This window comes from Megascapheus bottae, chromosome 4, assembly GCF_031878675.1.
Source record: "Megascapheus bottae isolate mThoBot1 chromosome 4, mThoBot2.hap1, whole genome shotgun sequence".
Classification (NCBI taxonomy): Eukaryota; Metazoa; Chordata; class Mammalia; order Rodentia; family Geomyidae; genus Megascapheus; species Megascapheus bottae.
This window is the reverse complement of record NC_143512.1, coordinates 70,715,390-70,732,378: the sequence shown is the minus strand read 5'-3', so window position 1 is coordinate 70,732,378 and position 16,989 is coordinate 70,715,390. Positions and strand designations below refer to the sequence as shown.

At 36.5% G+C, this 16,989-nt stretch overlaps 1 protein-coding gene across 1 annotated transcript in view; it reads right to left on the bottom strand.

Annotated features, from left to right (window-relative positions):
- Positions 1–8,839: 8,839 nt before the first annotated feature.
- The window catches only part of Cdh9 (cadherin 9), a 100,021-nt gene continuing 91,871 nt past the window's right edge, over positions 8,840–16,989 (bottom strand). Inside the window, exons 10-12 of the mRNA XM_090331180.1 lie at positions 16,384–16,501; positions 16,037–16,288; positions 8,840–9,348 (exon numbers count right to left, since the gene is read on the bottom strand). Of these exons, the coding sequence (XP_090187306.1) occupies positions 8,858–9,348; positions 16,037–16,288; positions 16,384–16,501 (861 nt within the window). The 3' untranslated portion in view covers positions 8,840–8,857. The remainder of the gene's footprint in view (positions 9,349–16,036; positions 16,289–16,383; positions 16,502–16,989) is intronic.

Below are 16,989 nucleotides of genomic sequence, written 5' to 3'. Positions count from 1 at the left end.
ATAGAATATAATTTAAAATAAAAAAATACATAAAATGTTATTGGATGAGAAAAATTAATGGACCATTTTTTTTCTACATCAATAGGAGAGGGATAAAGCTGAACTTTCTTTTTCTTCGGAACAGATTTCTGCTTTTATGTGAAGTGGTTTTCCTATGACATTAGAAACGTTTTTATTTTTATTTCTATTTTTTAATTTGGAACTTTTCTTTAGTATCCCTTATTATTAGTACTTTTATTTTCCTTATTATTAGTATTTTACTGTTCCTCTGGGACATGTATCCTACAAAGATTTTTTTTTATAAAGAGTTTATCTCATATATGAGCAAAGATTTCATGGTATCAGAATCTCACAACATTGCTTCAAATTCATAAATATATTTTTATATAGCTGCTGAAAATGAGGAACACATTTATTTTGCTTATGAGATAGTATCTTATTTGGGGGCTTCTATTTCTGCCAGATGATATGCATATGTATTCTTAACAGAAGATGACTATAATATCTGGAGAAGAAATAGAACATATTACAAGATATTGGGTGCAGAAACAAATCATACTAATTAATTAATTTGCCTCATGTAAACTAACAGCAAGCAGATTAGTTCTATTACTCTCAACTGAATTATCACCAAATTTTTTAAATAATAATCTTAGAAATTGAGATGGTTCTTTCATTTAACCTAGATTTGCATTTAAGTACCTTTTAAAATTGTTTCTAAATTATTTGTACTTGGTGAACAAAACTAATGGATATTACATTGATTTTTTAATGAATAAAGGTTGAGAATATTTCATATAACCCCATGGTAATAAGTATGAAAGTAGATTAATAATGGAAAAAATGCAGAATGTGATCTTCCATTACAGCAGGAAGGTTAAGGAATTAATTTTACAGACCATGAAATGGAAATGACTTTCCCACTATTCTTTTCACCAATACTGAGAGCAGAATAATCAACTTTCCTATTCAGAGCATGTCTGTTATTGAGTGGCACTAGATCAGCATTTGCATCAGTTCATTAGGTTAATATAATTCAATAAATAGCATCCAACTAAAAACTGGGTCATATTATGTGATTATTCTCAATAAGATGCCTTATTTCATTAAACAAAAAACATCAACACTTCTGGAACTAAAACAAGTGTGTGAGTTTGTTAAATAAAATTGTTTCAAGTGAGGCCATTATTAAAGAGATGATAAAGACCGGGAAAGGTGAATATTTAAAACATAGTAATCTACCCAAATATATCTTTTCCACTGAATGAAGGATGAGACTAAAAATGTGATTCTTTTTCTATTAAAATGAAATTGTGGATCCCAAATACACTCATAATGAATAAATGCAATTATATGCTTTTGAAATTCATCTTTTTTATACTACATGTATAAACAGTGGCCAAGAAAGAGTAATGAAATTTTGTTCAGGACAAAAGTATTCTTGTTTTAGCTTTAGCCACGTGCATACCTTCTAGGCACAGAAAATTATTCCATCACTCCAAAACATATTTGCATTTTCATAAATTTTAACCAAAATTCTGAGGAAATCAATGGGTCTTTGGAACAGGAGAGTTTTTTGTTAGGTGCTAACTAAATGTATATCTTGGGCTCACCTTTGTTCTACATTAATTAAATATGATTTGCAAAAACTGAAAATAAACCTGAAATGAAACAAAAAGGTATACTGTTTTACAAAGTCTTCAGAGAAAAATAAAAGCAATAAGGGTTGTGTCACTACTACCCAAATCTCTATTCTATTTTCACATACAAAAACAAAGGCACCTAATTCTGGGATGTTATTTTGTGATAAACATAGTTATAGACATGTCTGATGTTCAATTTTATCTCTCAGGTTTATTATTGTTCATAAGCATCTTACTTTCCTTGGTCCAAAGATTAAATCAAAACCAGTGCTTCAACACTTTAAAGTATCGTATAAAATGGCAGATATGCAAGCTTTGTTGGTACCCCAAATCTGTTCCTTTTGTAATTTGTTTACTGTTATTAGTGCCTTATCTTCCCTCGTCATGAAAGGGATTCGGATCATCTTACATCCTCCTGGTGTGAGTACAAACTAACTGAATCCTCAATTAAATTACATCTTTTGACATATCAACACATGTACAATTTTTGGCAAATCCTGGAGCTTGAGCTCAAGACCTTGGACTTTCTCAAGGCTAAATCTCTGCCACTTGAACCACAGCACCATTTATAGCTTCTTCTATGTATGTGGTACTGAGGAATCGAACCCTGGTCTTCACACAAGCTAGATAAGCACTGTACCACTAGGCCAAACTCTTGGCCCCCACATGTACAATATTATATGACTTACTTTTGTCCTCACAATGATAACTGACAAAATTCTGGAGGAATTTCCATATCACCGATTGATTCCTGCATCACAAAAATGAGAGATATCTTCCATTGTAGCTCATTTCACTCTTCAAATTTGCGACATTATTACCAAAACTTTTCAGGGTTTTTTTTTAAATAAATAATACATTTGTTTGCTAAGGTATGATGCTTTCCATAAAGTAGAGGTATGTTTAGGCCATTTTGTGTTGCTATAGGAAAATGCTTAAATGTTACTATAAAGAAAACACTTTATAAAAATGTGTCATTGGCCTGGCATGGAGGCTCACATCTGTAATCCTAGCTACTCAGGAGGCTAAGATCTGAGGATCAAGTTTCAAAATCAGCTAGGGCACAAAAGAACCAGAGACTCTTATCTCCAATTAACCTCTAGAAAAAGGGAAGTGGGGCTATGGCTCAAGGGGTAGAATGGTAGCTTTGAGCTGAAGAGCTCAGGGACAGCATCCAGGCCAAGTTCAAGCCCCATAACCCACACACAAAAAAATGTGTTATTGTTAAATCTTGAAGTTTTTTAGCCTTTAAAGTCCAAGATTTGGTTGGGTTCTTAATTTCAGGCTTTTATGAGGATAAAGCTGAATAACCACACAATGCCAGAAGCAAATGCAAGAGGCAGAGATCATAAAGCAAGCAAGAAAGCAGAAGATGAGGATTATTTTGCTCTTTCATATGCATCCTTTCACCATACCTAAGCTGAGTCATAGGAGGAAGACTTCTTTTTTTTTTCCTACCAACATGCCTTCATCAATCAGCTCCCACTAAGCCCAAGCTCTTCAAGTTTCCACCATGTCTTGTCATTGCCACATTTGATACTAGCTTCCCACACATGAACTGGGAGGGAGGGGCAACTATATTGTAAGGGCCTTTCAGTTAATAAGTCTTTAATAAGAATTAAGAAGTGAATAATTCCTATGTGATCATTAGAAAAATGTCTATAAGTGTCTATGTTATTGTAGCCTAACTTGGCTTTGCATATGTCCGAAGGTGTTGAAATCATTCTCCTCTTACAAAGTAGGATTTTCATTAACAAACGTACATCACTCTGGAATTAAACTTACAGGCTGAGATATAGCTCAAAGATGAAGCTGTTGTCTAGAATGTAAGAGGGTATAGGATGAATTCTTAGTATGAACAACAAAATATAGAAAAGAGTATCATAAACATCTTCTCTAATAAGAATGTATGGTATTTAAAGATATGTAAAATTAAATTTTGGGCAACTTCAGGAAAAAAAAGTAGAGGATAGTAACTCTAGTATGAATACAAAGGAAGAAAATTGTTTATAGAATAACATAAATTTAAGTCATATCACATTGTTGTTATTGTGAAGTATTCAAACTTGTGTGTAAGACATATTGCTCAGTAGTGTAGCACTTGCCAAGTGTTTACATATGCAAGGACCTGGCCTTGATCTAAACACTACTACATAAATAAATAAATGCATAAATAAATGAATACACTTAAACAAAATGCTTAGCTATAATTTGAATATCCCAGTTACTTGCAGAGGCAGATTTTCACCTCCCTTAAATATGATTTAAATAACCATCGTGAGGATAGTGCAAAAACTATTAGAAATTATACAATTGTTTTATTATTCAACATAAATGATATTTCTGGAAATGACATGTGGCTTGAAGTGATAAAGAGCTAGCCTTGAGCTGAAGAGCTCAGGGACAGGGCCCAGGCCCAGAGTAAAAGCACCATGGAAAACAAAACAAAATAAAAAGCAAACAAATAAAACTATATCTCTGGAATCAGTACAGGCCTCTCAAATGGGCCCAAGATGTGTTGAGAAAACAAAGGAAAGAGTCCTACCTGTTTTTTGTGTTTTATGTTTTGTTTTGTTTGTTGTTGTAGTTGTTCTTTTGGCTTTTTGGTGGTTGGGCTCACTGGGTTTGGGCACTTTCCCTGAGCTCTTTAGCTCAAGGTTGGCGCTCTATCACTTGAGCCACAGCACCACTTCCGGTTTTCTGATGGTTAATTGGAGACAAAACTCTTGTGGACTTTCATGTAAAAGCTCCGGCTGGCTTTGAACCATGATCCTCATATCTCATCCCTCATCCTCCTGAGAGCTAGGATTACAGACATAAGCCACCGGTGCGTGGCTCTAACCTGGATTTTACCTGCCTTTTTTTTGTTTTTTTCTTTTCTTTTCTATATGGTTGAATATATGCTCACTGAGAACACACTGCTTTGGTTAGGACTTGTGTGGTTTGAATTTTTATGTCTTCCAAAGAAGTGGATATCCAGGTTATCTTTTCGGTATGCCCAGAAGTAGAGTTCCAAGTGTCTGGTGTGGCTTAATACTATTAATTATGTATAAAAATATGTTCAGCCATGTATGTAGAGACACTCATGTACAATTATTGTTACTCAGAAGACAGAGACAGGAGGATCAAGAGTGTGAAGTTAATACAAGAACAGATCAAAAAAAAAAATCCACAAAATAATACACAAACCAAAGGGGTAAGCTTGTGAATTGAGTAATAAATCATTACACTTGAAAAGGCCTGAGATTTACCTTCCAGAACAACAGCAAGAACAAAAAAAGAAAGATTGAAGATTCTTGCTACACCTTGCCATTCTATTTTAGTAGTAGAGACATTAACCAGGCCCTGATGTCTGCGCCCATAGTTGTAGATAGTTAGGAGGCTGAGGTCAGAAGACCCTGGTTCAAAGACAGCCAATGAAATAAAGGCAAGGAGACATTTATCTCAAATTAACCATGTAAACAGTGCAAGTGAACCTGTGACCTTGAATGGAAGAGCCTTGAGCAAAAATGCTTAGGGACAACACCCAGGCCCTGAGTTGAAGCTTCAGAAATTCAATTGCTTTGTCCTATATATTTTTCAAACATACCTTTTGGACTTTCTTTAAAACTATTATTTCCTGATCACAATTTTTTTCAATGTTTTAACACAATTGTGAAACATATGGGAAACTGAAATCTTCACCAGTTTTTAATCATTTAATCTTTTCTAAGCCTGACTCACTTCTATTTATAGAAAACATTCATAGACACATATTTTACTTGCCTCTCTTAGTTCTTATCTATTGAAAGGAATTAAACAGCTTTAAAATAGCAATTGATTGTGCATTTTTGAACTTTTTCTCAGCTAACTGCACAAGTCTAATCCTTAATAGATTGCTAAATAATGAATACATTAATTCATTATATATGACTCTATCCATGGATTATCTACCTTATTCGGTTGTTATCTGTGATACTAAAAATTGAAAATTAGCATTATGTGAATAAAGACAAAGGAAAAGAAACTATATTCAGCTCAAGCTATAATTGCTTGAAGTAGGTTAACAGTTTTCATGCCTGTAATTCTAAGAGCTTAAAAGCTTGAGTTCTGGAGGTTTGTCATTCAAAAACAGCCTTGGCAGAAAAGTCTGAAAGACTCTACCTTCAAAATAACCAGCAGAAAGTTGTGCTAGAAATGTACCTTAGAGATAAATGAGCAACCAAGTAAGCTCAAGGCCCAATGCATGAAAGAATATAATTTCTTAAAATGTATTCTTTTAGTTTTATACACATGTGATTATTATTTAGTGGTATGAATAATAACATTGATTTATAATAAAAATAGAGTAAAATGTTTTTGTTAATGACATTCATAGCAGTTAATATAATCTGGTTAATATTATATAAGAGGACTTAGTAACTCAAAAAATGATCAAGAGTTAGAAGGTAATATAAACTAATGAAGTAGTAATATAGTTATTAAATAGTTAAGGAATTCAAACATACATGTAGAAAATCAGAATATTCAGTAGAGTCAGAGAGAAAAGATCAGTTGATTGACAGCAATTATTTTAATATAAAATATATAAAGTATATGATATATATCATATATATATGCACAAACATATACATATTTTGAGCCCCAGACTAGAACTCAGATCTGAACCACACATCCATTCCTTGAAGTTACAATATTACATTTAACCTTGCTGTGTTATTTGTTTGGGGGGGGGTGTATGAGTATGTGTGCATGTGTGCTAGTAAAGAATAATGGGGTCTTGAACTCAGGGCTTTGGTAGTGTCTGAGTTGATTGTTCAAGACTGGCTCTCTACCTCTTGAGCCACAGCTCCACTTGTGTCTTTTCAGTAGTTAATCGAAGAAGAATCTGTCTTTTCCCTCCTTGGGTGGATTAAAATTTCAGTCTTCAAATCTCCATCTCTGGAATAGTTCTGATTCAAGCTTACATTTTGCAGGTGTCTTGTTCTGATCATCAAATCATCATCAGTCTTACTAGATGCATTACTTATTGTTCTGATTCCTCAGACTTACCTACATGCTCCTCCAGGATGTGAGTGTGAGATCTATGGTGAAGTCCAATATTAGAGACCCAGTATTTTCTAAACTAAAAGAGGAAGTTTCTAAAAATAACATTAAACCAAATTTCATATCTATGTATCTCCAATTGTAGAAACTTTCAAATACGGCTTGTGTATCCAGAATGATTTCTAGTCCACATTAGTTTAAATATTTTGTTAACTACTGTAACTAAGTTTTAATTATTATAACACATGAATTCCTATTTACAGTATTGGATTTTTTTTACTGCATAGAAAGCCTTAATAGAAAAATAATAAATAAGTTCTTCCCAAATAAATTTTACTATGTCCATATTTGCTCCATAAAAGATGAATAATAGAAGATGAATAATTATTGGCACAAAGTATGCAAAACATGAAAATTGTCCAAGAAATGTCTGCCTTTTCAGTTTAGGGTAATAAAGGCTTGTAGAGTGAATGTTTCAAAGATTTGTAAATGATCATTGTAGAGAATTCTTCATCATTTTCAGTTCCTATACCGTCAGGGTGACTGTGTAATTCTGCTCTCTAGGAATCTTTAGGAACCTTCTGTTCTTTTAGACATGATTTTCTTAAAAACAACATCATTAAACACAAATGTCCTATTCATCATTAAAAATATGCTATACAGAGTAAAGTATATACCGCATGAATTATAAATTTTCACTTTGAAAGCCATATTGTATAGTTTTTTTTTTTTTTCGTGGGACTTGAACTCTGGGCCTGGGCTAGAGACCTGAGCTCTTCAGCTCAAGGCTACTGCCCTGCCTACCTCTTGATCCACAGGGCGGCTTCTGGTTTTCTCTTGGTTAATTGGAGATAAGAGTCTAATGTACTGTTATTTCTCTTCTCTTTTGTTGCCCTTTGTTTAATCTCATATTGTTACTGTATCTGACTTTGTTACCTGGTATATTGTATATACGGTTTATCTGATTAATTGAAATAGGAAAGGGAAAGAGGGAAAATAAGATGACTGAGAGGAGGTAGGGGAGGGAAGTGAGGACAAAAACATGAGAATGGGTATCAATGTGTGAGAAGTAATGTACGTATTATCTGGTGAATGCAACTGTGACCCCTCTGTACATTACAATAAAAAAACAAAGAAAGTCTCACGTTCTTCCATGCTCCGGCTGGCTTTGAACCTGGATTCTCAAATCTCAGCCTCCTGAGTAGCTTGGATTACAGGCGTGAGCTACCACTCCCGGTGAAAACCATATTCATAATGAAAGAAAAGTGATTTAGATTGTTTTACTTCGTGGCGCCATTGCCACTCTGCATCTCCCCTCCCAAACAATCCATTCACTGATTAAAACTTGCTCTTATACACTATCTATCTATCTATCTATATATATTGCTTTATGTACCAAATATATCTTACGTTCTACGGACAAACAGACATCAGTGTTTTCATAGAAATGTGTCCATATTTAATTAAGTGGAAATAAAAACAGCAGTGTGTCTCAAAGCTCTTTTACTGTTCCATCTCTGTGAAATTTCTTCCCATTCTCTGACTGCTGAGTTGTTTTCCCTGAGTGATTTCCCCGCTTCACACTTAGAAACTTGTAAAACATTTCCACTGCTCGACAGAACTGACTCTCAGAATTCAGTAAAATGACATTTATTTTTTAATAAATATTCGTTTATTTCATAAAAATACAAAAATATAAATATACACTTATAAAAATATGAGCGAATCAACACAAAGACATTCTTCAACTAAATAAATATGGCAGTAGGAGTCATTCTCGTTTCATTAAGATATATCTTCTCCATATTAATTTACAAAGCCGTCGCACAACGTTCAGTTTAATAGTAAAGGTGACTGAAAGTCAGTTAAGAAAACATTTATAAAGGTCTTATACCTAAGGGAAAGGCACCCAAAGCCTTTTCTAAGTACCTTTTTTGTTTTAAAATTGATTATTGGTATGAAAGAACATCCTTCCAAGAGGCTGGGCGAAGAGGGCGAAGTGGTTATTAATTATTACCGCTTAATCTAGGTCATTCCTATTCATTCACAGAAACGGACTGAGGAGGCAGAGCCTTCCTACGACAGCAGCTCCGTCTGTGCGGAGTTCTCCAGGCGGGGCGCAGGCTTGGCGCTCCAGCGGGCCCGGAGGCTGACTGCCTGTCCGGGGACGCGGCCCAGGCCTCCTCCGCTCAGTCTCTGTCACTGTCCTCCCCTCCATACATGTCGGCCAGCTTCTGAAACCGAGGCCCCCAGTCACTCAGGTAGTCGTAGTCCTGGTTGACGTCGGCGGCGGCCAGGGACTCGAGCGAGCTGAGCGACTCGGCCAGGGACGCATCGCCCTCGTAGGCGTAGGTGGCCAGCGAGTCGTAGGGCGGCGCGCTGGGGTCCGCGTCGTTCTCTCGGAGTCTGCGGTGGAGAAACTCCTGCACGTCCAGGTTTTCCCACAAGGGCACAGTCCTCCGGATCTGGAAAATGGTCTCCGGCAGCACATCGCGGCGCGGTTTGCTGTCCTCCCGGGCCTCGGGGTTGCGCAGGGCGCCAATGTCGAAGGCCTGCGTGTCCTCCTCCCCGCCGCCCTCGTCGTTGTAGCTCACCACGTTGTCCCGGACGTCGTCCTTGGAGAGGATGAGCGGCTCCTTCTTCCGCTGCCTCCTCAGCGCCGTGAACAGCACCACCAGAACTAGGACGCAAGAGAAGTGGGTGAGCTCCCGGGACCTACAAGGAGACAGCCTGGCGTGGGCGCGCCCAGGAAGCCTCTGGGGTGCGTGGCACACCAAACGCTGCCCTGCCCGTCCACGGCTGGCCCAGGAAAGAATAAGTAGACAGGACCCTGCTCCAACTGCAGGTGACATGGGTGGGATGAGAGTCAGGCCCATTGACTGCTCTCAAATGCAATTCCCCCCAAAATAAATTAAAATAAAAATACAGATCTCTAAAGGAATCACCTCAAGGAAATGGGATAGCCTTTCACTTTTCTCATAATTAAATGGACAAAAGGCAGATCATTACTCATCTAGGATATATCGGGATAATGTGTATGCACGTATATACTTGTATGTTTGTGCACAGGAATGAAGATGGATGAACTATCTCTTTTCCCATACATCTTAACTATATGTACCTCAATTATGTCATTGGATTATTATTACTACTGTCAATATTATTAATTAACAGTATCAGATTTTGAATCCTGAGCCTTCTGCCCACTTCGATTGCTTGTGGGGCTGGTGCCCTACAATTTGAGCTTTGGCTGTAGTCCTGCTGTTTGCAGGTCCTTTGCAGAGATGAAGTCTGCCCACTTTCCTGTATGAGATGGCTTTGGGCACTGACTAACAAGATCTCAGCTTCTTACATGAAGCTTATAGGCATGAGCCGACAGCAATAGCCATCAGTTAGTCTGATTTTGAAAGCCCGCCTGAAAATTTTAGCTACAATTATACGAGCTAGGATACAATGCTCAAACTTAAAGTCATAGCTACCTTGTTCTCATCTTCTAAAATTGTTCAGGTATTATCTTTTTAATGGAAACTTCCTTGATTCACAAGACTGCATTCTAAGTTAGGGGTTGCTACTTTAATTTTATTCTGTTTTCTGTTTGGAAAACCTTTGCTGTAATGGTAGCAAATATTTCATGTTAAATTTATATAGTTGTTGCAAATACATTTCAAATATTCTATTATTTCTAACTTCAGGCCTGAATTTTAAATTATAATCATTTTACAATGATACTTTTGGGGGAAAATACATGCTGAATTCATAAAATGCGGTTTGAAGGACAAAAACATCCATGGCTTCTAAATATAAACATTCTATTTCACCAGAATGCTTTTTTCTTTCTTTCTTTTTTTTTTTTACCAGAACATCACATAAATTTTTTTCAGATGTAGCAGCAATATCAAAATTGACAAGTTTATCTTAACTGCACCAATTAAACTTAGCCATTTAAGTATTTTTAAAGTTATTCCCTCCAAAAACTGAGGGAGCTTTTCTTTTCCACCACCACACCCCATAGTTTCCCAATAGTTTTATTTGGAGGACTTTCAATTGATGAGTAAAAACTGCTTTAGAGATACTTCAGAACTCCTTTCTCCAAATGAAAACAAATCTGGACAAATTATATGTTGCATAAACTTCAGAATGCTTTTCTCTAAAAAATTTTTTTATGTAAGAAAAATATTATGTCTGGAATTTAGACTAGTGGCAGAGTGCTTGCCTAGCATGCATGAAGCCCTGCGTTCAATTCCTGGGTACTACATACATAGGACAAAGACAGAAATGATGCTGTGACTCAAGTGGCAGAGCTCTAACCTTGAGGGGAAAAAAAGTGACAAGGACAGTGCCTGGGAAAAAAAGAAAAATATTAGTTAAATTGAGCAAATACTCCACAACACACCTAAATATTTCCTGAGATAAATGTAAAATATTTTCTTTACTTTAGGACAGATAAATTTTTTGTGAAATTTATTTCTATTTCTTGGAAAATAGAAATATATTGGTTCAAAAAGTGCTATTTTGTTAGCTTTTATAATGCTATTATTTTTTTAAAAAAATGCACTGAGACTACAATACCACAAGATCTTTGACTCTTTCAAGTATTGCTTTTATATTGGCATGAACATTTTTTTCAAGGGCTTTAAATAGTAGATTTAAAAAATATTAACAGCATGTACACTTAATCTTCACCAAACAGCTTTGGATGCTGAGTTATATTCTGAATTGTTATGGAAACCACAAAATATTTATGCTTTGAACTAGCTGAATATGTAGTCTCTCTTGTTAAAAAAATCAACGTTAAATGTTGGGTGGTATGTAGTATATACAAATATACTAATTGAAATACCATAGATGCAAGAGAAAACACAATAGTATCATTTCTTAGAAAGACAAAGTCAGAGTTCAATAAAATCAAATACCAGAAAGCAGGTAGTCAAAAGAGGACAGGTGTGGAGTCAAGGGAAAAGGTGTAAACAAATAAAAAGGAGAAGAGAAGGGGAATGGAGTCAAGAAACCAATAAGTATCATAAAAAATTAATAAGAGTGAGGAAAGAAGAAGGTAGGGAAAGGATTGTGACAATGTTGAAAGAAGTGGCATTGATCAAGATAGATTATATTCATAAACTGCTTTGTAAATGTCAACTCCTTTACACAACTACTTAAAGTAATTTTTAATGAAAGACCCTGATGTATATGATACTAAACAAATGTGTTAAAATGGAATTATTTTGAAATTTTCATTGAGTTAATTCATTTCTGCTCTCTATATTATTCAATTAGCATACTACTCATACATGAAAGTCATTTTGTTTTCCTTGGCAACAAATGCTTTTTAATTCCTATTAATTGGGTAAAGACTTTATAAATACACTTTTCTTCTCTGTCAGATCAAATTCATTTGTTCATTTTCTAAACTAAACTTTTAGGGGGCATGCAGTTAGAATTCAAATGCTAAAATAAGAAATGAGGTAAAACTGCATCAGGGTATTTTTTTGTTTTTACCATTCTGGCCCTAGAATGGTAACCATTTTTCTCCCTTTTGCATATTATCACATAATGATGACATTAGCATTATATGTGACCCTGAGGAAAATAAAAGTTACAGATTTTCTGTGATATTATAACTTAGCATATATCTCTAATCTTTACTACAGATTTGGCTCCTCCCATTTTCATTCATTTTAGGAGATATGCTTCATTTTTCCTTATATATGATTTTCTCCTAATTTTATTTTGTCTTATCTATTGCCATCATCATTATCATTGTCAACAAAACAACATCTATTCACTCAACAATATTACGAACTATGTCCAAGCCCTTATAGAATGAAGGAGATTCTTTTACTACTGAGCTATACTCTTAGCTTCCTTAGAAATTCTCATATATATATATATATATATATATATATATATATATATATATATATATATATGTTCTAACAACAGAAGTTTCCTTGGAAACAAAAATGTTTCTGCAGATACACTCTGGTTTCAGCCTCTTATCCTGCCTCATATCATAGCTCAGGCCTATAATCCTTGCTACTCAGGAGGCTGAGGGATTAAGATCACAGCGTGAAGCAGGCCTGGGCAGAAAAAGCTCAGTGATACTCTAATATCCAATTAACCAGTCAAAACCCAGAAATGGTCTTGCCTTGAGCACAAAGGTTCATGGGCAGTGTTCAGGCCATGAGTTCTCAAGTCCCATAGCCAAAAAAAACCCTAAATAAATGAAAACAAAATGAAAACTAAAAAGCAAAAACAAAACAAACAAACAAAAAACCCCTGTAATTCTTCTAAAGTATATGTGAGAAGATCCATATTGTTCCTTCTATTTTCACTACGGTCATTCAGAGAGCAGTTTCTTAACTATGGAATTGCAGGAACTATGTCCTTCCATTATTATAAAAACTTGATATGGAAGCAAAGCTGTTTTAATTTCTGGGTAATAAACAACTTTAAGCAAAATAATAGAAAACCACTCCATATTTAAATGGAAAAAACGTAAGATGTGGTCCCTCCATATTGCTCCATCGAGACAGGTTCCAGTTAAGACTGTAATTGTAATCATAAGATCCTCCCTAGGCAAAAATGTAGCCAAAATTACTATGGCAATATTTCCACATTTGAATTTATTTATGGGGTGCTTTTGTTCTCCCATATGCACATGAAAGTTTTTATGTATAGCATGTGGATATGAAATTAAAATTCTGTAATAAGTATATATAGATGCATCATATTTTAAGTTAGAAAAGCAAAGCTTCCTGAGCAAATAGAAAAATATAAGTCAGTAGCATTTAATTTACCCGGGTAAAGTTCATTTAAATTTACATAGGGCTAAAAAAGAAAATGCTGAGAACTGAATACTGAGGGTCAAAGCCAGCAAGGGCACTAAAGATGTTGAGACTCTTAGCATCAATTAACCACTAGAAAACAGGAAATGGTGCTGTGGCTCAAGGGGTAGGACAGTAGCCTTAGGTTGAAAAGCTCAGGAACAAGGGCCATGCCCAAGGGCAGGGCAGTAACCTTGTGCTAAAGAGCTTAGGGAATACACCCAGGCCCAGAGTTTAAGGCCCAAAACCAAAAATGAAACAACAAAAAAAAGTATTTTATGAGGAAACTCAACTTTGAAGAAGCAGATGGAGGTTGAAAATGCTCCTGGTGGGGGTAGAGTGGCTAAACCACTGTGAGAAAATGTTTTTCTAGATAGTTGGATCAACTTCACTGAGACAAATGGTTTCCTCTCATTTTCACCAATCCCCCAGTGAAGTCCTAAAAGGATTTGGCCAAGGGATTTCATCCAGCTAGCTTGAGAGGATTTGTGGTGAGAAGCCAGCACATATGAGTACTAGGGTGTAAATTTGGCTCATTTTCATGCCCGAAGCATAAGAATTTTGGACGAATGTTGGATGGAAATAATTTCGGGAAAGGCTGAATTGAAACAACTGTTTAATTGAATTAAAGTGCTGTCCTGTTAGTATGTGCGCTTGAATAAAACATTTGCTGTTGGAAACATGACTGAATTTAGAAATATACCCAGGATAGTTTTGACCAGTGACACAATGATATATGAAAACTTAACGTTTAACTTTTTTTTGTATGGTGTATTCTACCTATGTATAATAAATTCTGTGGGAAATATGTTTTATCTTATTCTGAAAACTTTAGTGTCTTTGCTTTAGACATGTGATATACATGATTAAAGCATCTTGTTAAGCCGGGCACAAATGGCTCATGCCTTTAATCCTAATTACTCAGGAGGCTGAGCTGAAGATTACAGTTCAAAGTCAGCAAGGTCAGGAAAGTCTGTGACACTGTTATCTCCAATTAATTACAAATAAATGGGAAGTGATGCTTTTGCTGAGAGTAATAGAACACTAACCTAGAGCAGAAGAGTTTAAGGACAGCACTCAGGCCCAGAGTTCGAACTCCAGGACTAATCAAACAAAACAACAACAGAAAAATCAAAATACAGTCCTGGGAGGGTGGCCTAGTGGTAGAGTACTTGCATAAAACATGAAAAACCCTGAGTTTGATTCCTTGCTACCACATTCACAGAAAAAGCCAGAAGTGGTGCTGTGACTCAAGGCTAGAGCTCTAGCTCTGATAAAGCTCAAGGACAGGGCCTAGGACCTGAGTTTGAGCGCTGGACTGGCAAAAAAAAAAAAAAAAATCAAAACATGTTAGTCATACATTTATACAGAAAAGTGAAAATTATGAACGGTTTGGGGGAATAATTCATAGTTGAAAGGTACATTTTATGACTTAATGTTGAAATCACTTTAGAAAAATTAGAATTAGACATTCTTTATGCATTTTGTAGTAGAACAAACATGTTTACCTTACATAGTTAATAGCATTGATTTATAAGTCAAATGTCTTTAAAACTATAATCTAAAATATTTATGTGATAATACATTTATTGTATTACTGTTATATTTATGATATCTAGGATGCTAGACCTATCCCCAAAGGCACAGATATAATTTTTTTCAATCAAAAGTATGATGGCTTAATAAAAAAATGTTTAAATTAAAATATTCCATTTGCTGGAAACTGGATGGGACTGGAGATCATCATTTTGAATGAAGTAAACCAAGGTTAAGAGGCCAACTATCACATTTTTTACTTATATGTGTAGTCTGCTTCCAAAAATATGCACATTCATAGAAATATACATGCATATATAGGCATGCATATATGCATATGGGCATACATTTAAGATGACTTTAAGTATGGTATGGTATTATTTATCCTATATAAAGGAGGAGAAGGAAAGGAGAGAGGGATTGAGGGCAAATAATATCAAAATATATGGTTCATATTTCTGAAGATGCATAATTTCCTGGAAGCTAGTGAATATGAGCTGAATAGGGGTTGGTGAGGAAAGAAGTGGGAATCGAGGTGGGTTATATTATTGAAATGTGGAATATACAATCAATACACACTAAGACAATGAACGCCAGGATAGTAAACCAGGCTTTCTTCGGGGACGGATACCAGGCAAAGTGTGTGTGAGGAGGGGTGGGAGAGGGCAGGCGAATGGAAATCACGAATATGCACGCACATGAATGATTCAGATCGCACCATTCATGAAAACGGAGCAACGCAAAGTGTTGAAGTCTATCCAAGGGAGGGAGTGGGGATGGGTTAGAGCGAGGAGCCAGTGGGCCGTGCGGAGATTGCTGGGCGCACCCTGGATGCTTGCCTGAGGTGACAGAACAACTAACAGCTACTAATGAAAACCATCCTAAAGGAAAGTAGCCCTTGCCCCTCCCAAAGTGGAAGCCGTGGAGCCTTAGGCGTAGGGAAGAGTGTAATGTCCCCTGCACAGAGCCAGGGCAGTGGAGGAGCTGTAAGGCCGGGTCTGGGCTTACTGAGCAGGATGACGACACAGAGCAGAATGGCCACCATCGCACCGGTGCTCAGGCCCGCGGCCAGGACCAGGGCCTCGGCAGTGCACGACTGCAGGTTCCCTCGGCTGTCACAGGCGCACACGCGGATGGTGAGCGTGCAGGTGCTGCTCTGAATCGGGTAGTCATTGTCGAAGATGAGGATGGGCAGAAGGTAGGTGCTCATTTTGGTGCGACTGTACCCATCTTTTCGGGTTAGGATGCCTGCCGTGTTATCTGAGGAGACACACGAGAGAAAAGCACACTTCACACGCGCGTCCCAGGGCTCTCCTTCCCGGCTCTGGGGTACGGGGTGGTTTGCTGGCCTCTACCTTTATTGTCTACGATGGTGAAGTTCGGGTTAAGAGGAATGTCTGGCACGGGTTCAAAGAAGAACTTGTGGCCGCGGGGTGGGTCGTCTCTGTCAGTGACACTGACAGTTTGAATCAACTGCAATGCAAAGGAAATCCTTCATTCAGTCTCTTGGTTATTATGAGATTTAAAAATCTGTTGACTTCTCCTCAGACTCTATCTCTAATTTCTAAAGGTACAAAACATGCCATTTTCAGAAAACTACGCCAAAGGATTTTTAATAGTTTTGTCCAAGATAACACTTAAGTAATTATACATGACATCCATCACGTCTTCGTTTCCATGGCATCCACTGCCTCATTTTCTGCTACAAAGCTAGGGCAACATTCAACCTTAAAAGAAACAAAGTATGATCACTCAGTTCCTATCCTGTGCTATTCTTGTGGTAAAAGACCACTAGCCTCTTTTAGTACTCATTGGATTTGATTCGGTTTCATCTGATTGAAAATTATTTCTCAAAGGAAGAAATATTAAGCATTGCCTTGTAAAAATGCAAACGCTTGCCAGCATCATAGCACATATTAAAATACTATCATTATGCTTTGGGCAAATGAACAATTAAGGAG